Source organism: Mesoplodon mirus (genome assembly GCF_964341445.2).
Source record: "Mesoplodon mirus genome assembly, chromosome: 14".
NCBI classification, from domain to species: Eukaryota; Metazoa; Chordata; class Mammalia; order Artiodactyla; family Ziphiidae; genus Mesoplodon; species Mesoplodon mirus.
The window spans coordinates 56138122-56161586 of record NC_138990.1 but is presented as its reverse complement, the minus strand read 5'-3'; the positions used below and the strand labels follow the sequence as shown (position 1 = coordinate 56161586).

The 23465-nt window shown below is 37.8% G+C and overlaps 1 protein-coding gene across 2 annotated transcripts in view; it reads left to right on the top strand.

Moving 5' to 3' along the window:
- The window catches only part of MAP4K3 (mitogen-activated protein kinase kinase kinase kinase 3), a 193967-nt gene that overhangs the window by 95891 nt on the left and 74611 nt on the right, over positions 1-23465 (top strand). For both annotated transcript variants that reach the window (XM_082641992.1, XM_082641991.1), the window contains exons 4-6: positions 11398-11462; positions 21184-21239; positions 21829-21876. In XM_082641992.1, the coding sequence (XP_082498118.1) occupies positions 11398-11462; positions 21184-21239; positions 21829-21876 (169 nt within the window). The remainder of the gene's footprint in view (positions 1-11397; positions 11463-21183; positions 21240-21828; positions 21877-23465) is intronic.

Genomic DNA, 23465 nt, shown 5'->3' with positions numbered 1-23465 from the left:
TGACCTCTTTATGTTAATTCTGTAACCAATACCATAGTCCATGATTTGTCTGTTATACTCTTGGGAATTCTGGGTGTAGTTTCAGTGAGGAAGCTGGCAAGTAAAAACTGACTTTTGGGCCTCCCTGGTGGCGCAGTGGTTGAGAGTCCGCCTGCCGATGCAGGGGATACGGGTTCGTGCCCCGGTCTGGGAGGATCCCATATGCCGCGGAGCGGCTGGGCCCGTGAGCCATGGCTGCTGGGCCTGCGCATCCGGAGCCTGTGCTCCGCAACGGGGGAGGCCACAACAGTGAGAGGCCCGCATACCGCAAAAAAAAAAACAAAAAAAAACTGACTTTTATGATTAGTCTTCCTGTGGTAGACCAGAGCTCTAAATATGCCAATCTGTTGCCCCTTCTAGTCTTAGGTGAATTTACAAAGTATATCTGTTGTTTTTAGAACCTTTAGAACCTTTTTTTTTCTTTTGTGCTTCTAGCCTCAAAGTATTGCATCATCCCTTCCCTTCATTTTATCCAGAGGACTAGGAATTATAATTATTTTACTAACTTCTTATTTTCCCAGGTCCTAAAGTGAACTTAGAAAGACTGAATTTGCCGCCCCTTGTTTTGGTTTGGCAGGACCAAGCCAGGCTCCCCAGGTCATATTCCATAGGGGATGACCTCAAGGTCAAATCTTGTGTTTCCATTCACTTCTGTATGCAGTTGAGCTGAGCACTGTGACCTAGTTGTTTCCAAGCTTCCTTCCAAAGGGGAAGGATTAGAGAATGTTTTCTTAGGTACTTAAAAAACTCTTCTGTTTGGTTCCCATATACTGTAGGGTAAGAATAAGGATGTATCTTATTACAGCTCCCATTCTGTCTGTGAGCCAAGTACAAAACACTTCTTTTCTGATGCGGGCACAGCATATGGAAAAGACGGGGCACTTCTGCCCTCTCTTCCTTCCAGCTTGTGAAAGGCCAGGGGACCAGCTCTTCTTGATTCTGACCGCTCTTGGATAGCTTTGATTGCCCACCTTCATCGAGGTCAAAGGGTGGGTTTAATGGGGACTTCAGTTCACGTAGGGACAGGTGCTACCCGGAGGTCAGTGGCTGTTAAACATTTTGAATGGGTTCTTTAACAGCCAGTTTAAAACTGCTTCAATGGTGGGTGGTTCAGACAACAGCCTAACAACAGTTTCTGCATCAGTTTTTATCTTATGGACAGACCCAGCACAGGCAGTTACTCCGTCCGCTCAAAGAAGTCTCTTACAGTCATTTAAGCTCATAATACAAATAACTGGTTTCTGCCAACACATGTAAATTGTCACTTCAAAACAATTTGTTTCACTGTTATTGGTCCTAACAAAATGATCCTACTTAGACTCATCTGGAAGAAGCATTACAAAGTTTTCTTCCCCCAAGAGCAAACAGATCTTCTTTTAAGAGTTTTTGTGTTTCCCCAGGGACACTGAACTGAGAATTTCTCAAACATGGTCTGAGTCTTCCAGAAGTATGGGACCATCCAAAGCCCAACCTGTTATTCCAGGAGAGCCCCAGCCACTTACATGGCAGCCTTGGTGTGGTGAAATGCACATGATCTTTTTGCCGCAGAGACGATAGCATAGTTGGTGGTTTAGAGCTTGAGTTCTGGAGTCAGGTTGGTTGGGTCGGTTGAGTCCTGACCCCATCACTTACTAACTCTGTGACTTATGGCAAAGTACTTAACCACTCTGTGCCTCCATTCCCTCATCCATAAAATAAGGATAATAATAATAGACGCATGCTGTGACAACTGCAAGGGTAAAGTGTTCGGAACGAGGGTCAGAGCGTCATAACTGCTCAAGAAATGTGAACTTGTATTACTGCTACCATTGCCATGATTACTGTCACCGTTAACTGCTTCTTAAGTACCGTCAGGTTAGTGCCTAATTCGATCGTTTCAACAACGCTCTTAGGAACATTACTCTGTGGTAAATATTATTTCCATGTTACCAATAAGGTGTTTGAGAGTTTCACACCAAGTATTTAGTCCACAGTCTCATTTCAAGTTATTGGCAGAGGAGGGTCCTAGTTCTTTCTGTGGTATTGTGCTTATGGATCACATGACTTTTGACTTGGCCTTTCTACTTCCTTATCAAAAAAGCTGACCAAATAAACTTCCAGTACTTCACACCCACCCACCCCACCCCACCCCCAAAACTCAAAAAGTAACACTAAGCTAAACTGGACATTCGACCTTCTGGGTTACTTAGGCAAGAGCCTTCCCACACAGGTTAGGCAGCAAAACATTTGATCTTGTTACCGGAATACAGAATTCCTTTTGGGTTTGTATTCATTTTTGTTGAGACTTGGGGCAAAATAGCACAACTCTGTAGTAACACACTCTTTAACCTTAACCACGAGACATGCTACAAGAGAGCCAATTTGAGGTTACGCCTAACAAAAATTGTACTTACTTTTAGATATCAGGAACCATGTATTCTGACTGTATATTGAATATCCTTTTTTTAAAAGTAAACCTTTTAAATTGAAGCATAGTATACATACAGAACAGTGTGCAAATTTCTGTTTTGTGTGTAACTCGATGGATTTAGAGGATACTTTTATTTTAATCTAAGTATAAGAATACAGAGAGCAAAACTGCCCAGAAACCATAGTGAAACAGACAAAATTAGGGTCTTTTTTTTTTAATAAAACGTGCTCATTTGGAGTTGTGTCATCTGATATAGGAAAACTGATTTAAATATATAATTTTATTCTGTAACGTGTAGTTGATGAAAGTGATATGAAAGCAAATGGTAGTATAATGTGGAACAGCGGTTAATCCTCTCTTTCTTTAGCTCTTTTCTTCTATAGAAATTCTTCCCTGCTTCACTAATTAAAGTCTAGACTCAGGCAAATTTGGACTATGGGATAATGATTAGCCTTGTCGGGTGTTAGAGCTAGAAGGGACTAAGAGGTCTTGTCACTTAGCCCACTTTTTTTTTTTTTGCTGATAGAAGAGAGACTGCTGGATAAATGACTTCTTTAGGTTATCCAGCTACTCATTGTTGGTGCTGGGATTTAAACCTGGCTCTGCAGGTACCTAGCCAGCAGTCTTTTTAGTGTACATATTACTTAGTCCGGAAATGGCAGATTTAGTCTCAAAGGGAACATGGTTTCTTGGCTTCTTTCTCATTACTGAATGATTTTTCAGAAGGCAAAGAGCTTGTTAGTTTGAACTTGATACAAACCCCCTAAAATATATACTGTTCTTATTGACCTTCTTCCTTCTATCTTGTTGCCATTATAGCCTATTATAACAAATTTGGACAAAAAAATTGAGTAAACTGAAGTAACGTGGTTTGACCATTAATAAATTTCCCCTCCAGGAAATCAGACTTAACCCTATGAATTTACTAAATAGATGACCAGCAAATAATTAAGTTCAGAAGCGTATTTTATAACAGGGTTATAGTGAGCTATGCTCACTTCCCAAAGAAATATTGAGACTGAGCTCCTATAAAACAGAAGCCTAATACTCTTGATGGGGCCTTCCTAACTTGCTCTTCAATATCATTAAAAGCCTGTGTTTATTAAGCGCCTAATTACACACACTGTACAACAAGAACTGGATAGAGAAAACTGTTCTCTGAGAGTTTAGAATTTAAAGTAAATAGTCCTGGTTTGGTATATATTTTTATCTGTGTATTTCTGTGTGTATATTCATAAAACAACAGATTTAAATCACCATTGACCTATTCTTTATTCTCAGTAGAGCTAAACTATTGCTTCTTTTAAGCAAAGAATGATCTTAACTTCAGATTCTTCTAAGCATTCCTTAACCCAGCATATCCTTTAAGAATAAGTTAAGAAAATTGGAACATTCCTTTCTAGTTTGAACTCATAATGCTCAGTTTTGAATAACAGCAAATGATCCTCAAAAGATAAGCTGTCAGAAGATCAGATCCATACACTGAAAACACTTTTATTTAGATCAGATATTTTAAACCCTTGAAATCCAGAGTAGTAGTTTAGATGAACATGATTTAACTCATAGTAATAATATATTTATAAATCATCACCACTCACAAAGTGTTTTTACATTATTTCTTAGGATGTCTAGAGTGCTGTATTGATTTCTGGAGATGTTAAGATAGCTAAAACAGTCCTTGCCTTTAAGGGGCTTACTATTGAATAGAAAAAATAGACATAAGCAAATAATTGCAATGCTAGGTGCAGTAATTATTTTGACCTAAGATATAAAGTGATAAAGATGGTAGTATATCTGATTTTGTCAAAGGGAATCAGAGAGAGCTCTTCGAATGATGTTATTCCCAAATACTGGGTGTTAAAGGATTAGTATGCATTTACTGTGATGTGTATATGTATGTAGAAAATTGTAATTTCTGACAAAGGAAATGGATGCATGAAAAAATCATGAAGTGTTCAGGAGATAGCTAATAATCTCATATTAGAGTTTAAGGGGAAAGGGTGTAGTTCAGCAGGTTAAGGCTGTGGACATTTAGGCAAAAAAGAAACCTTTTATGCCTTAATTAGGACCTATATGTATTGAGCATACTTGTTGGAAGGTTTTAACACAGAGGTAGTATATTCTATTGGGGGATGGACTTGGGGTGTAGGGTATTGAGACAAGGAGTCAGTTAATTTTATACGGTACATTTATTACAGTAATCCAAGAAAGAGATGGTAGTCCCTTGAGTTACATAGAAACTGGAAGAAATTTTCTTTTCTAGAGCCAGAGACAGGACTTGCCAGGGAAACCACAGAATCTTAACTGAAAATGCGTTTTTGAAAGCTCACACTATGAAAATAAAAATTACAGGGCTTCCCTGGTGGCGCAGTGGTTGAGAGTCCGCCTGCCGATGCAGGGGACACAGGTTCGTGCCCCGGTCCGGGAAGATCCCACATGCCGTGGAGCGGCTGGGCCCGTGAGCCATGGCTGCTGAGCCTGCGCGTCCGGAGCCTGTGCTCTGCAACGGGAGAGGCCACAAGAGTGAGAGGCCCGCGTACCACAAAAAAAAAAAAAAAAGAAAGAAAGAAAGAAAATAAAAATTACAGTTAAGTCACTTTAATTTATACCCAGCTACTGTCTTTTTTTAAAAAAGGAAACTTAATTTTGGAATATGTTAGATTTACATAAAAGTTGCAAAGATAGTACAAAGAGTTCTCACAGCTTTCCCTGGTATTAACATCTTACATAACCCTGGGACATTTGTCAAAACTAAGAAATTAACACTGGTACAATAATATTAGCTAAACTAAGATACTGCATTTGGATTTTACCAGTTTTTCACTAATGGTCCTCTTTAAGTAACAAATTTGGTGGAACTACCTTATGAGATACTTCTTTATACCAGTATTGCTGGGGTATTTCTATGGAACATTTGTTCAGAGGGATGCTGATATGTGAAAAAATGGGTGTATGGAAAAAATAATTTGGGGATGTAGCGAACTAAACACGATTAGAGAAGTTGCATTTCTTCTTTCTCTTCTTCACTTTCCCTCTCCCCTCTGCTCTGGTATCTTTTCCCCTTCTTCCTCTTCTCCATTCTCCCCTTCCCAACTTTCCATCCCCTTTCTTCCGCTCTTTCGAATCTTCCTCCTCCTTTTCCCACCTTTTCTTCCCTCTCCACACCTCCTCCTTCCCTTTCTCCTTCTATTCTGTGCCCCACTCCCACCCCACAGGATTTCTCAGAGACCTTAAAATACCAGTGGCATTGTTAATTTCCAAGAGAAGAGAAGACTACAGAATATGACATTTCTAAAACTGATTTAACTGTGCAGTGGTTTCTTTGGGGGAACATACTTCACATAGGACTGCTGTCCAGTGACCCGTTCTTTGTCAAATACTATGCCAAACTGGGAGTGTTAAGTATAATTATAGAGAAATAGATCACCTTGTATCCTCTGAATACATAGCTACCCCTCATTGTTAAAGGGGAAGAAGGTGGATGGGTTACGTATAACTTTTTAGAATGCGGTCGTTTTTGCCTATTTGTTTAAAAATGAACCAAAACATTTTAAATTCAGCACACCTTAACATGAGCTATCCTAAATTAAAACATCTAGCAATTATTAAACTTTCCGTTTTTCACATTGACAGTTGAGGTTACAGTTGAATTATTTTGCTGAATGTGGTGGAGTCGCCATTGGCAAGTGCTTTGGTCAACAAGATAACCTACAGTAAAGTACAGGGTACTGCAGTGTGGGCATGGCTAGGCATCCTGTCCCAGGGGGAATGACTGGTATGCTAGTTTCTAGCAGACATTTGAGAGCTGTTTATCCTTGGTGATCATGCTCATATTTTATTTTTCTTTTTAAATCATGTTATATTTGGGAAAAATATATAAATAATTATACTTAGTTCAGTGTGGGAAGATTAAAAGGTGTGTTTTAGAAATGATAAGCTCTTTAATTTAATGAAATAGTTATTAGAATGTTAGTTCCTATATGCACTAGTAAACATTGAACTAGAAGATGAAAATAGTGAACTTTTCCCCCCTCTACTTATTTTTCTATTCCTTGTCAGATAGAAAGATAGTTTTACAGAATAAGAAAGAAGAATTCTAAGGATTTGTTGAGCCAGAGAATTAATAGTGATATATTGTATATTTACCTCAGTGATTAATTTTATTTTAGTTCAAATACCCAGGGACAAAGATTTTGTAATTTATTGGCCTGCATCAAATGGACTGATTTGGTTCAAGTCCTTTCCCGTTAGGCAGATGGCTTGGTGAGTGACCAAAAGCAAAGGCAGATTTACCATCACAAGAGAGACATTCTTAGAACAGATGGAAGTCATTTTTCTAATAGACTCTGAATATTCAGGCATTTTTGATAATAGCAGACTTAACTAAATAGAATGTTGTAAAGGTAAAGTGTTTTAGGCATCTTAAAAGGTAAACTATTAAATATATAATTATGATTTTTTTTCTCAGTCTGTAAGTTGGAAAGTCATTTTACATAGAGTGAACAGAAAATTGTGTTTTTAAGCAAGGTGGGAAAGGAGGTAGACCAGCTTCAAGTAGAGGATGGTATAATATTGAAATATGTAAGAAAGCAGAGAACTCATTTCCTGCATCCATTTTCTTTACAAAGGAGAATTGTTTTCAAGCTGGGAAGGGTAGGAAAATAATGCTTAATAAAAGCATTATTAAGAAGGAATTGAAGTACAGATAGGTGAGTAGATAATTATAGAGCACTAGACACTTTAAATGAATGTAAGCCTTTTAGATTTATATAAATTATATCTCATTACTATACTGAAAATATAGCAGACATGATTGTCATCCACTGTTGGTGAGTGTCTTGACAAATAGGAGGGGTGTCAATAGATTCGTGATCAGCATTGACCAATTTGCAAAGGAAAAGAAAAGGTGATTTCTAGAAAATACCGCTAAACTTGATGTCAGTTATCTGTCCCCAGCAAACATCTAAGATAAATTTTTTTTTTTTTGCGGTGCGCAGGCCTCTCACTGTTGTGGCCTCTCCCGTTGCGGAGCACAGGCTCCGGACGCGCAGGCTCAGCGGCCATGGCTCACGGGCCCAGCCACTCCACGGCATGTGGGATCTTCCCGGACCGGGGCACTCACCCGTGTCCCCTGCATCGGCAGGCTGACTCTCAACCACTGCGCCACCAGGGAGGCCCTAAGATAAATTATTAATGACATAATCAGTGAGCGCTTATAGGAAGGAAGTGGTGATTAGCATAACTTTAGTAAGAAGTCAAATCAATCCCATTTCTCTTCTATTTTTTTCTTAAAAAAAAGAAAAAGGCAAGTTTACTTAATTACACCTTCACTGAGTTCCAGGAGCAGTTTAAGGTGCCTCACATAAATAAAACACAACAAGACAAAATATAACAAAAGGAGTAGAAAACAGCTTATGTTTATTGGGCGTATAGTCCAGGTCCTTTACTAAGCAGTTTACATGTTTTTTCATTTTATCCTGAGCAGACCCCAAAACAACCCAGCCAGTTTCTGTGAGATGTGAGAAGTCCCTGCTGGCTGTTGCTTAAGCCCTTGAGGCAGGAATTTTATATGAAAGTTTCGTGTGCAGCAGATGTGAAAATATTTTAGAGCAGTAGTTCTCAAGCACTTTGGTCTTAGAACCCCTTTTATTTTACACTCTTAAAAATGAGTACCCCCAAAGAGCTTTGGTTTGTGTGGGTTATATCTATTGATATTTACTATATTAGATATTAAAATTGAGAAACATTTGAAACAAGAATACATAAGCACATATTCCAGTAGCTGTCAGAGGGATGACATCATCATCACACTTCCTGCTCCTGTAGCGTCTGGAAAACACTGTATTTTCAAGACAGAGTGCAAAGGGCAAATAATTTTTAGCGTTGTTATGAAAATGAGTTTGACTTTGCTGACCCCCTGAAAGGATCTCCAGGACTCTCAGAGGCCCCCAGACCGCACTTTGAGAACCATTGTTCTAGAGGAAGGACTCAGTCTAGAGAGATCAGGCTATGAAATCCTGCATTACACATATTAAATTGGAGTCTAAGCATCACTTCAAAGAATATTGGTTGATAGACTTGCCAGAGTTTTATACCTCAGTTTAAACAAAGGCACAGAGAGGTGCCAAATGGTCATTCTGAGCAGTCTACATAGTTAGAGTGCCATTCATGTCACCAGTGGAAAAATTACTCCTAATGTTCCTTAAGCTCATTAGTAAACTCAGTTGTGCAGGTCCACATAGTTTATACACAAAGCTCTTGCTCCTGATTAGGGGCTTTCTAACCAACGACTTCTGGAGCGTGGGGTAGGAGGGGTGTACTTACACTTAGAAATAGTGTCACAATAGTGTCTCCAATTATTTTACGTAAAATAATTGGAGAGCTAATAAGATGCATGTGAAAACTTCATTTTTTTTCCTTTTAAGGATGAAATTTAACAAATAAGGACAAGGTCCTGTGCATAGTTTCAGTGAACCAGATATACAAATAGGGAGCTAGAAAGGAAACTCATCTGACCACTTCTATGTAAAAAAAGATCTAGAGGTTTTAGTTAACTTCAAACTGCAAACCAGCAGTTGAATGCAGTTGCTAAGAAGCTGAAGTTAATAAGAAACAGAAGTGTTCATATGAAGGACATAATTGTTCGATTCTCAGGGGGATTTAGATTTCTCCCTGTGTAACAGTCACCAGTCATAAATGCCTTCATCGTTTTGGATGAGACCATGCATCTGCCAGCCCCAGGCATCCATTCTGAGAGTTATTCAAACCAGGCCACTGGGCAACTAGGTCATACTTTACCATCAGCTGCCATGCCTCAGTTTCATTGGTATGTGGACCACCTGTGAATTTCAGGTCCTGATTTCTTTCTCTGGGCTTCACTATCTTCAGCTTTGCCTCTAGAATCATGGTACTTTTTACTCTGTACTCTTTTAAGTTTGCTGACCTTCACACTGACAGGTTGTGTTCCCTTGATACATGGTGCATGGTCCATCACACCCAACCAAGTCAGCTCACCACTCAGCTCTGCTTAATCACACCACCACTGCCGTATGTGGTCCAATCCTGATAACAGCTCCACTTGTTAATGCACTGTTCATGCAGTATTCAGACTAGTACTTGATTCTGGGTGCTGCATTTTAAGAGACATTGACAAACTAGAGACTATCCAGATGAAAGTAACTAAACTGAGGAGTATACAAACCATCCATTGTTTTACAGTATGACCTCAGCCTATTCTAGCTTCACTTCCTGCCATTCTCTCTTCAGGTAGCCTAAGTTCAACTCACACTAAATCACCCACAGTCTCTAAAATGTGGCATCAAATTTTCATTCTTTTGCACAGGCCCTTTCCCTGTCTCTTAGTGGTGAATTCCTACTTTAACTTCAAGACCCAGCTCAAATGTTATTTCTTCCCTTAAAATTTCCATCGACTTTCCTAATTATTTTTACCTCTGGGTTCTCACAGAACTTTATACATGCCTGGATTGTGCATTAATCAAACTATAATACAGTCCAAGGGTCAGCAAACCTTTTCTGTAAATGACCATATAGTAAATATTTTAGGCTTTGTGGACTTTGTATGTTTCTCTCTGTCACAGTTGCTCACCTCTGCTGTTTTAGTACAAAAACAGACATAGATAATATGTAAATGAATGAGTGTGACTGTATTCCAATATAACTTTACATGGACACTAAAATTTGAATTTCACAGAATTGTCACATGTCAAGAAATAATATTCTTCTTTGGAAAACCCTCCCTAACCGTTTAAAAATATGAAAACCATGGGCTTCCCTGGTGGTGCAGTGGTTGAGAGTCTGCCTGCTGGTGTGGGGGACGTGGGTTTGTGCCCCAGTCCGGGAGGATCCCACATGCCGCGGAGTGGCTGGGCCCGTGAGCCATGGCCACTGAGCCTGCGCGTCTGGAGCCTGTGCTCTGCAACGGGAGAGGCCGCGGCAGTGGGAGGCCCACGTACCGCAAAAAAAATAAATAAATAAAAATATGAAAACCATTCATAGTCCCTGGGCTATACAAAATCAGGCGACAGGCTAGATTTGGCCCACTGGCCATAATTTGCTGACCCTGGATCTAATCTGTTTGTTTATTATTTCAATTACTCATGCATTCATTCATTTATGAAATAAATATTCATTTACTGGTATCCTTCTAGGCACTGTGAATGCAGTGGTAAGAGACACCAACATATTATTAAGGCAGAATCTTTCTTCTGTGTTAGACTGAGCTTGCTGAGTTCAGAGCCTTTCTATTCCATCTCTGCCCCCCCAAGAATAGTACGTTTCCTGTTACATTTTGAGATGAAGTAATGAATGATTCAACAAAGGAATAAGCGATTATGGCTTTGCTATTTCTCCTGTGACTATGTGGTTATGCTGTCTTATAATGTGAATGTGAAAGAGAAATGCTACTAAAGACAAGTGAGTGATAAATTTTTAACAAAGGTTATTTTGGAAAGATCTTTGTTGAGTCTAGATATGAGGGTAAAGTTTACATTTTGTCTGTTTTGTCAATGAGAAGAGCTACCAAAGTGATATACTTTGAGATGTATTGGCTATTCTCTGATGAATCTTCTCTATGTAATTTTTGGTATGAACCCTTTAATTAACATTTAACTTTTATAATGCAGTCATAGGGTAGATGGATAAACTGTGAGGGAGGGGACTTTTTAACTAAAGGGACATTTTCTCTCATTTGGATGTGCCAAATGACATCTTTACATCCTACAAATCGTGTATTTTAAGGATTAAAACCTTGGGTTGAGTTATAGTAACACATGATGTTAAGTAATTCGTTTACTCATAGATATTAGCTTTTCTCTTAGCACATTGCATTTATGTGGTTTTTCAAGGTATTGGCATACGACCTTAAAATACTTGTTACTTCAAATAACTTTAATCATGAAAATGTGATAATGCTTATTTTCTTTTTATAGGCGAGATAAACTTTGGATTTGCATGGAGTTTTGTGGAGGTGGTTCTTTACAGGATATTTATCATGGTAAGACCAAAGTATATGTGAAAGAGATTAAGTAGAATTTCTTAAAATATAGTTATTTACTATGTTAAACATTAATGTTGTTTTGAGGAAAGTGTGTTTTATCATTATGCTATTTGAATACATAAGGAAATTTAAGATATATACAGACAAAAGGAGCATTCACTTTATAAGTTGAGAAATTACACGCAGTTGAATTATTTGCTAATTCTAAAGAAGGCATATTATATATAGTTAGTTCAGTTGGAATAGGAAACAGGAAAGGATAGATTTTCTGGAACTGTTTTAGAAGGCTTAATGAAGAAAGTGGGCTTTAAATTGGTCTTTAAAAGATAGGTAAACCATGGATACAAAGAAGAGACACAAGTATACTCCAGGAGTTGAAACAGCAGCACAATGATGGGAAGGTGTGACATGTTAGATCACTCTCACTGGTCTATCTGGGGTGTATTTGGAGAGTGTGGTCAGATCTAGAGAGCCTTGAAAGCCAGAAGGAGGGACTTCCCTGGTGGTCCAGTGGTTAAGACTCCACACTTCCACTGCAAGGGGCACAGGTTGGATCCGTGGTTGGGGAACTAGGATACTGCATGCCGGGCCACATGGCCAAAAGAAAGCCAGAAGGAAAAACATGGGAACATTTCTGCTTCATGAATAGTTATTTCTGAGACTTCCCTGGTGGCACAGTGGTTAAGAATCAACCTGCCATTGCAGTGGACATGGGTTTGAGCCCTGGTCTGGGAAGATCCCACACGCTGCAGATCACCTAAGCCCAGCTGCCACAACTACTGAGCCCACGTGCCACAACTATTGAAGCCCACGTTTGTAGGGCCCACGCTCTGCAACAAGGTAAGCCACTGCACTGTGAAGCCCGTGCACCACAACAAAGAGTAAGCCCCGCTCGCCACAACTAGAGAAAGCCCACACACAGCAACAAAGACCCAACACAGGCAATAAATAAATAAATAAATAAATAAAATAAAACAATGTTTCAAATGTATTAAAAAAAAAAAAGTGAAGGACAGACAGCAGAAGCAAGAAGAACTACAGTCCTGCAGCCTGCAGAACGAAAACCACAATCACAGAAAGACAGACAAAATTAAAAGGCAGAGGACTATGTCCAAGATGAAGGAACAGTATAAAACCCCAGAAAAACAATTAAATGAAGTGGAGATAGTCAACCTTCCAGAAAAAGAATTCAGAATAATGACAGTGACAATGATCCAGGACCTCAGAAAAAGAATGGACAAAGATCGAGAAGATGCAAGAAATGTTTAACAAACCCTAGAAGAATTAAAGAACCAACAGACAGAAATGAAGAATAAAATAACTGAAATGAAAAATACACTAGAAGAAATCAGTAGCGGAATAACTCAGGCTGAAGAACGGATAAGTGACCTGGAAGACAGAATGGTGGAAATCACTACCATGGAACAGAATAAAGAAAAAGAATGATAAGAAATGAAGACAGCCTAAGAGACCTCTGGGACAACATTAAATGCACCAACAATCACATTATAGGGGCCCCAGAAGGAGAAGAGAGAGAGAAAGGACCTGAGAAAATATTTCAAAAGGTTATAGTCAGAAACTTCTCTAACATGGGAAAGGAAATAGCCACCCAAGCCCAGGAAGCTCAGAGAGTCCCAGACAGGATAAGCCCAAGGAGAAGCACACAGAGACACATTGTAATCAAATTGACAAAAATTAAAGACAAAAATTATTAAAAGCAACAAGGGAAAAACAACAAATAACATACAAGGGAACTCCCATAAGGTTAACAGCTGATTTCTCAGCAGAAACTCTACAAGCCAGAGGGAGTGGCATGATATATTTAAAGTGATAAAAGTGAAGAACCTACAAGCAAGAATACTCTACCCAGCAAGGTTCTCATTCAGATTTGACAGAGAAATCAGAAGCTTTACAAACAAGAAAAAGCTAAGAGAATTCAGCACTACCAAACCAGCTCTACACGAAATCCTAAAGGAACTTCTCTAAGTGGGAAACACAAGAGAAGAAAAGGACCTACAAAAACAATTAAGAAAAAGGTAATAGGAACATACATATTGATAATTACCTTAAATGTGAATGGATTAAATGCTCCAACCAAAAGACACAGGCTCGCTGAATGGATATAAAAACAAGACCTGTATATATGCTGTCTAAAAGAGACCCAGTAAAGACTTAGGGACACATACAGACTGAAAGTGAGGGGATGGAAAAACATATTCCATGCAAGTGGAAATCAAAAGAAAGCTAGAGTAGCAATACTCATATCTGATAAAATAGACTTTAAAATAGAAAATGTTACAAGAGACAAGGAAGGACACTCCATAATGACCAAGGGATCAATCCAAGAAGAAGATGCAACAATTATAAATATATGTGCACCCAAAATAGGAGCACCTCAGTACATAAGGCAAATGCTAACAGCTATAAAAGAGGAAATTGACAGTAACACAGTAATAGTGGAGTACTTAACACCTCACTTACACCAATGGACAGATCATCCAGACAGAAAATTAATAGGGAAACAAAAGCTTTAAATGACACAGTAGACCAGATAGATTTAATTGATATTTATAGGACATTCCATCCCAAAACAGCAGATTACACTTTCTTCTCAAGTGCACATGGAACATTCTCCAAGATAGATCACATCTTAGGTCACAAATCCAGCCTTGGTAAATTTTAAAAAATTGAAATCGTATCAAGCATCTTTTCCGACCACAGCACTATGAGATTAAAAATCAATTACAGGGAAAAAAAACGTAAAAAACATAAACACATGGAGGCTAAATAATATACTACTAAATAACCAGAAGATCACTGAAGAAATCAAAGAGGAAATTAAAAAATACCTAGAGACAAATGACAATGAAAACACGATGACCCAAAACCTATGGGATGCAGCAAAAGCAGTTTTAAGAGGGAAATTTATAGCAGTACAATCCACCTCAAGAAAAAAGAAAAATCTCAAACAGTCTAACCTTACACCTAAAGGAACTAGAGAAAGAAGAACAAACAAAACCCAAAGTTAGTAGAAGGAAAGAAATCATAAAGATCAGAGTAGAAATAAATGAAATAGAAACAAAGAAAACAGTAGCAAAGATCAATGAAGCTAAAACCTGGTTCTTTGAGAAGATAATCAAAATTGATAAACCTTTAGCCAGACTCATCAAGAAAAAGAGGGAGAGGACTCAAATCAATAAAATTAGAAATGAAAAAGGAGAAGTTACAACAGACCCTGTAGAAATACAAAGCATCGTTAAGAGACTATTACAAGCAACTCTATGCCAATAAAATGGACAACCTGGAAGAAAGGGACAAATTCTTAGAAAAGCACAACCTTCCAAGACTGAACCAGGAAGAAATAGAAAATATAAACAGACCAGTCACAAGCACTGAGATTGAAACTGTGATTGAAAATCTTCCAAGACACAAAAGTCCAGGACCAGATGGTTTCAGAGGTGAATTCTGTCAAACATGCAGAGAAGAGCTAACACCCATCCTTCTCAGACTCTTTCAAAATATTGCAGAGGAAGGAACACTCCCAAACTCATTCTACAAGGCCACCATCACTTTGATACTAAACCAGACGAAGATACTACAAAAAAGAGCAAATTACAGACCAGTATCACTGACGAATATAGATGCAAAAATCCTCAACAAAGTACTAGCAAACAAAATCCAACAGCACATTAAAAGGATCATACACCATGATCAAGTGGGATTTATCCCAGGGATGCAAGGTTTCTTCAGTATACACAAATCAGTCAATGTGATACACCACATTAACAAATTGAAGAATAAAAACCATCTGATCATCTCAATAGATGCAGAAAAAACTTTTGACAAAATTTAACACACATTTATGATTAAAACTCTCCAGAGGGCTTCCCTGGTGGCGCAGTGGTTAAGAATCTGCCTGCCAATGCAGGGGACATGGGTTTGAGCCCTGGTCCGGGAAGATCCCACATGCCATGGAGCAACTAAGCCCGTGTGCCATAACTACTGAGCCTGCGCGCCACAAGTACTGAAGCCCACGTACCACAACTACTGAGGCCCACGCACCTAGAGCCCATGCTCCACAACAAGAGAAGCCACCACAACGAGAAGCCCACACACCACAACAAAGAGTAGCCCTGGCTCACCACAACTAGAGAAAGCCCACGTGCAGCAATGAAGACCCAGTGCAGCCAAAAACAAATAAATAAGTAAATTTATTTAAAAAAAAAAACCTCTCCAGAAAATGGGCATAGAGGGAACCTACCTCAACATAATAAAGGCCATATATGACAGACCCACGACAAACATCATTCTCAGTGGTGAAAAACTGAAAGCATTTACTTTAAAATCAGGAACAAGACAGGAATGTCCACTCTCACCACTCTTATTCAGCAGTTTTGGAAGTCCTAGCCACAGTAACCAGAAGAAAAATAAAAGGAATTCGACTTGGAAAAGAGGTAAAACTGTCACTGTTTGCAGATGACATGGTACTATACATAGAAAATGCTAAAGATGACACCAGAAAACTACTAGAGCTAATGAATGAATTTGGTAAAGTTACAGGATACAAAATTAATGCACAGAAATCTCTTGCATTCCTGTACACTAACAACGAAAGATCAGAAAGAGAAATTTAGGAAACAATCCCATTCACCACTGCAGCAAAAAGAATAAAATACCTAGGAATAAACCTACCTAAGGAGGTAAAAGACCTGTACTCAGAAAACTTAAGACACTGATGAAAGAAATCAAAAATAACACAAACAGATGGAGAGATATACCATGTTCTTGGATTGGAAGAATCAGTATTGTGAAAATGACTATACTACCCATAGCAGTCTACAGATTCAGTGCAATCCCTATCAAATTACCAATGGCATTTTTTATGGAACTAGAACAAAAAATCTTAAAATTTGTATGGAGACACAAAAGACCTCAAATAGCCAAAGCAATCTTGAGAAAAAAATAACAGAACTGGGGCTTCCCTGGTGGCGCAGTGGTTGAGAGTCCGCCTGCCGATGCAGGGGACGCGGGTTCATGCCCCGGTCTGGGAAGATCCCACGTGCCGCGGAGCGGCTAGGCCCATGAGCCATGGCTGCTGAGCCTGTGCTCCACCACGGGAGAAGCCACAACAGTGAGAGGCCCACGTACCTCAAAAAAAAAAAAAAAAAAAACGGAGCTGGAGGAATCAGACTCCCTGACTTCAGACTATACTACAAAGCTACAGTAATCAAGATAGTATGGTACTGGCACAAAAACAGAAATATACATCAGTGAAACATGATAGAAAACCCAGAGATGAACCCACACACCTATGGTCAACTAATCTATGGCAAAGGAAGCAAGGAAAAAAAAACTGTTTTCTGAGAATATATTTTTTTAGGTGTGTGGCTATTCTTCATATTTGAGAAAATTTTCCTTTTTATTAATGACATTTTGATTTCAAAGATTTAGTGAAAATTGAGAAATATTTGTCATCATTTTGCATTGCAGAACATACATGGTATTTCTGGAAGCTTGTTATAAATTCAAAAAGCTATTTTCCCCTTTTTTTGTCTTCATTTGGACTGATTTCTCTACTATTGTTTCCACACTTACTGATTTAATTCCTTCTTCCTGAAGTTTTTTTTCAGCTAGGCCTCTAGTGGTAAACTCTCAGTCATTGATCCTCATTCTCAAATGATAGTTTAAGTGGACATAGGCACATTTTCTCCATTGACAGGTATTTTTGTTAGCATTTCGAAGATGCTGCACTATTGTCTTCTAGTTTCTGTAGTTGTTGGTACCTTCTGCTGACTTGATCCTTTACAGGTAATCTTCCTTTCTTTGTAATTGCTTTTAAGATTTTTCTCTTTATTTCTGATGCTTCTAGTATCTAAATGTAGATTTACTTTTCCTGCTTGGGACTTGAAGTGCTTACATCCAAGATTTTAGTTCTTTTATCAAGTCTGACAATGATCAATTATTATCCCTTCAAATATTTTCTCCTTCAGGTTCTCTGATCTCTCCTTCTAGAATTTCAGTTCGATGTACATTAGCTCTCCATGTCTCTTAAAGTGAGCTTCATTTTTCCACTTTTTAATCCCTCAGAGCACTGAGGGTACTCATAACCATCTTCCGGTTCACTGATTGTACACCTAATTTGGTGACCATATTTTTCATTTCTAGAAATTATTTGGTTCTATTTCACATCTCTTTCCATTTTTTGTCTTATTCTTTCCTTGTAATTTTTCATCCCTTCTTTTATATCTTTAGTTTATTTAAGCATACTTATTTTTTAGTCTTAGATTGTTTGGTAATCCCATCAGATATACATGATTGGTCTTAGGCGTCTGATTCTGTTTTCTTCATTAAGAAGCAAGAAAGCCAATTTAGTTACAGAGATAGGTTGTCATGATTGTTATTCCATTTCAACCCTCTGATGGAAGTAACATGGTAATATGAATCTGTTAGTACTGATTTGTTTATATAGCAACTGGGTCAGTGGAAGAAATAATTTCGTATTAACTTGGATGCTCTCAAACATGCATGCTGAGAATATACAGGCTTATATGCAGCCCCAAACCCTGTCTTTCTCTGTATGCACACCTTTGATTGCACCCAGGTTTCTACCAGATAACCTCCTCATGGCAACGTATACTCCTCTTTGGCTGTAGTCTACACTGCTGTCTACTTGCATTGCCATATAAAACATATACCTCCATTTCTCTCTGTGCGTGTCTCTTTCCTCCTCTCCTCTCTCTATTTCATCATGTTGTCATTCTATGGGGAGTAGAATAAATATCCTGGATTACCTTATTTGGTGAAAGACAAGTTCTACTTTTCTAATTACCACAGTGCTTGTGGGTTTTTGTTTGTTTCTTTGCTGGTGTATACAAACCAAATTTGATCCATCATGCAAAATTTTTTTGATTAAAGCCTCCTTTTTAAAATTATTTCCACTTATTTATAAAGTACCATTAAGCCAAATTTTATATTTTCTCTTATGTCCTTAATTCCATCATTTACTCCAAATGATTGTTTTAAATTTAACTCTCCTGAAAGGAGAACTATATTAGTTATCTATTGCTGTATAACAATGATCTTAAAATTTGTCATCTTAAAACAAACATTTATTATCTCAGTTACTAAGGGTCAAGAATTCAAGAATGGCTTAATTGGGTGATTTCCTTTGCAGGACAGGGCAAAACATGCATAAGACATTTGGTCCATGCCAAAAATCCTTGAAATTTTGTCCTGTCCAGAATGTCCATGAGCGTATTTGGTTCATGCCACATGGTTTTGGACAGGACCAGATATCAAGGATCTTTTGGCACGGACCCAATGTCTTATGGACATTTTGGGCAGGACCAAATATGAACAAATATCAAGAGCCTTTTGATGGGACCAAAAGTCTTAGGGAGGTTTGGGGCAGGACCAAATGTCTGAAAACTGGATGATTCTAGCTCATGGTCACTCATGAGGGTGCAATCAAGCTCTTGGCTGGAACTATAGTCATCTGAAGGCTTGACGAAGGTTGGAGGATTTGCTTTCAAGATGATTCACTTACGTGGCTATTGGCAGGAGGTCTCAATTCCTTGCCACAAGGATCTCGCTATAGGACAGCTTGAGTGTCTTCACAGGATGGCAGCTGGCTTCTCCCAGAGGAAATGATGCCAGAGAGCAAGGAGGAAGCCATAAAACCTTTTATGATGTAGTCTCAGGATTTGCATTCTGTTACTACCACCACAATTTTTTCTTTAGAAGCAAGTCATTTCTGTCCAGCCCACACTCAGGAAGGGAATTAAGTTCCAGCTCTTGAGGGGGATGTATTAGAGAATTCATGGACATATTTTGACCACAAGGGTGAGGGCAGCAGGGCAACTTTTGACTTTACATTTTTTCATGAGTTCCTTCTCCTCTCCTTTTGTTTACTTTTTCTTTGAGAACTAACATTAGAACCTTTTGTTGTTCCAACATAATAGATTTTTTGTCTCTATTTTTCACTGAACATTTTTCTTTCTGTTTAATATTGTCCTTTAACAACTTTATGCATTCTGTTATATCATTTATGGTGAATTTTTTTTTCTCATTTGTTTCATAATTTTGAGATCATCTTCAGGGGGAATTCTGTATGGCTTTTGAGAGTGTGTCCTTCTGACAGTGTTGAATTTTTTTTTCCCTGGGACCCCAGTGACCTCATTGTTTTCTATCTATATTTGAACCCTAAACCTGAGTGAAGAAGAGGCCTTTTAAATTCTAAGAGGAAACATTTTTTCTCTTGTCCAGATCCCAGGCCGTGACACACAAATCCCTAGTCATCTCCTGGTGCTAGTCTGCTATTTTTTGAGGATTCTGGTTTTATGTGGGTGTTTGTTTTAACTCTTCCTCTGCAGAGCTATAACCTTTTCTTCTGTGCCCATGTAGGGGATAAAACTAAAGCCCTAGCTTACTAAGATTGGCCTTCCCCTAAGAGACAACTAGACTATTTGTCATTTTTACCATTCTGTTTTTCATTTTCGTTTTTGCGTTTGGCTTCTGGACAAGTCTCTTACTGTTTATGAGCTTAGCTAGGCATTTAAAAGATTATTTAAAATTCTTTTTCCTGGTGTTACTTTCAGGGTTTTCAGGTTATCTTATTTGCTGTATTGTGGGAACACACATCTCAAGAAGGCCTGTCTTACTGGATGAGAGTAGGTTTACAAGCCACAGAAGTTAGTTACTATATGGTTTATCCTCATTTAAACTTAGCCTTGTCCCCAAAAGAATCTAAGTGAAACAGGTTTCTCTCTTCCACAATTGTAAAATACAAGTACTCTGAACCACGCATTTTTACAAAGCTGTTAAGTTTAGGTAAATGGGAGATCACTGTCTAGCACGTGATTTCATGGTTGGAATTTGATTCAGTTTCTAGAATAGTTTTTCCCTCCTGACTTACTTCTTTATTCTAAAGTGATTTAATAGTGAGAAAGAGAAAACTATTTAAATGTTTTTCATCGTCGAAAGATGTGCACAAAGGAAATATTCAAATATTACATGATTAAGCTATGTATACTGATATGGAAAGATGTCCATGATAAGTGAAAAGGCAAGTTTCAGAATTTTATGTGTGATATGATTCCACTTATGTTTATTGTTTGTGCACTACATACCTGTACTATATAAAACATCTATGCATTAAGTCATCTGGTAGACTATAGGCCAAACTATTGGTATTGTTTATTATTGAGTAATACTGGTTTGGATAAGGAAAAGACCTGTCTCTGTTGATTGGAATTTTTTATATTGAACATGTATTAATTTTATATCTATAAAGCTAATAATTTTAGGGAAAAAGTATTGATTTTTAACCTTGTCAATAATACATGTTACATGTCAGTTTTTTTTTAAAGCTTTAATAAAAACTAGCTAAACGTCTTGGCCATGCTTTCTTTCTTTTAACATTTAAGAGGTAATATGATCAGGTATAAAAATGAAAATGTAATTAATTTCAGTGACTATTTCAATGTTTTATTCATTCCACAAACATTTATTGAGTAGCTTTTCCATGCCAGGCACTGTTCTAAACACTGGGGATACAATGAGCAAATCAGATTTTTAAAAATTCCTGCCCTCATGGAGCTTACTTTTTAGTAGAATTTAAGTATATTAAGTCTATTGCTTAGTGGAACTTGTAAACTTTGTCTCTTATTGAAAAACATATTTGACTAATTTTATTAACATTAATTTTCTCCTCTTATAGTAACGGGACCTCTGTCAGAACTGCAAATTGCATATGTTAGCAGAGAAACACTACAGGTAAATTCAATGTTAATTAAAAAGTAATGTTCTTTATTAAACTAAATGTTTAATTATTGTACATTACCTGTTAAGCAGAGTAAGGATTTAAATATTCTAGTTTGGTAAACTCTTGAATTTAATACATTTCAAAGTTGTGTAGTAAACTAAAATTATATTTGCAAATAAACACGTTAAAGCTTCAGTATCATAATGTACCTCCTAAAATTTAAGCACTATGGACTTGTTATTTATTTTTATATTCCTCTTAATACGAAAGAAAGGCTTGAAAATTAAGCATTCTTATGGGATTGAAACTCATTCTGATACTAATTGGATATTTACTTTTAAAACGTTATTTCAAACTATTTGCAGAGTTTAGTGAAAATTATTTCTCTTAGGAAAATTAGTGGTACAAACTGAGCTCTGCCTCTCATTTTCTCAGTTCTTTTATCTTTTCGGATACTCTGGTAAAATAAAGTGATTATCACTAGTGCTTTCTGTAATGAGTAAATAAAAAAGTCAGAATACTACTCATTGATGACTTTAAATCCCAAAGTGTGTTCTGTAGTAAAGTCTTGTTAATTTTTCTTTTTTTTTGAAACTCCAGGGATTATACTATCTTCACAGTAAAGGAAAAATGCACAGGGATATAAAGGTATATATCATATGTTTACCTAATGGCCCTCTCTTAATTTTTAAATATTCTGACCCCAAACCGTTGAGCAAAATTATATCAGTTATTCTATTTGATGAATTTGTTGTCTTAATATGTTACTATAATAAAATTGAGTGATACTTTGAAGGGTTTATTAATTTTTTTATAGCAGCTCTATTGAGATACAGTTCACATACAATAAAACTCACCCTTTTAAAGTGTACAATTGTGGATTCATGTTTTAATAACACATTTTAGCTTATTTGTAGTTAGTTATTTATAAAATGTAAATTAGGTCCATAGCTTCCATTAAGTTACAGTCTTTAGGAAGTTTCATGCTTTGAATATTGTAGTAAACTTTGGCAATCTTAAGGAGCTGTCATTAATAATGTATAAAAATGGATAAACTAAGCCTTGACCTTTTCTGCTGGTCTTTAACTGGCAGAGGAGAGCAGGTACACGGGGCATGCTGTGGTAAACCACTCCTATTGTAGGACTCTGAGGTTATTTCCAAAGATACTGCTGTCTTCCCAGCCTGGATATTTTCTCTGTTCGTTTATTTTTTCTTTTCTTCTTCCTCATTCATCTTACCTCCTGCTTTTTCTTTCCCCCTTTTGTTTTCTCTAACGTAAAGGTTCTAACTCTTTTTTGCGGGGTATGTGGGTGTGGGAATCATGTGCTCTTTGAGTCTCTGATAAAAGCCATGGACTCTCTCCTCCAAAAATGCTCTTATGCACATGCCTTCAAATTTTGCATGAAATTTCACTGGACTCCCAGATCACCTGCTGAGATCCTCTACTTTAAGTATTGTTCATAAACCACTTAAAAGACATAAGCAAAGAGCCTTGGATTCAAAGGTGGGAGAGATCCTAAGAAGATAAATGTATCAAGAAAGATTCTGTGTCATTGGCACTTAAATGATCTAGAAGGATTGATAGATTTTTGTCAGAAATGGAAGTTGGAGTGCCTTCTAAGCAGAAGGAACAGTGTGAGCAAAGATACGGAGGTCAGAAAGTGTGGGGTCATTTTAGGGGGTATAAAGGCTGCACCATATAATTGAAGAGAAGAGAATGTAGGAGAGTGATAGGAGATGGTGTTGGCCAGGAGGTTTGGTGCTCCATTATGCAAGAACTCGTGTGCTGGACTTCAGAGTTTGGGCCTAATTGGATAGATTCTAGCCATCACCACTATTTCTACCCTGTCTAAGCCACCATTATATTATATCTCACCTGGACTTCTGGAATAGCCTTCTAACTGGTCTTCCTGCTCCCATTCTTGAGTGATCCTACAGTCAGTTCTCTGCCTCACACCAAAGTGACCTTTGTAAATCAGATCTTGTCACTCTCCTGCTTATAAACCACCGTTGGCTTCCCATCATACTCAGTACAGTATTCAGATGTTTTTACCGTGGCCATTAAGGTTATGCATGATCTGGCCCCTGCTTTCCTCCCCGACCTCATCTCATACCCCTCTTCGTTTTACTCATTCTGTTCTAGGCACACTAAACTTGGAGTTCCTGGAATATGTTGAGTTCATTCTGGTTCCAGGACTTTGTGTTTGCTGTTACCTCTTTCTGGAATGTTCTTCTA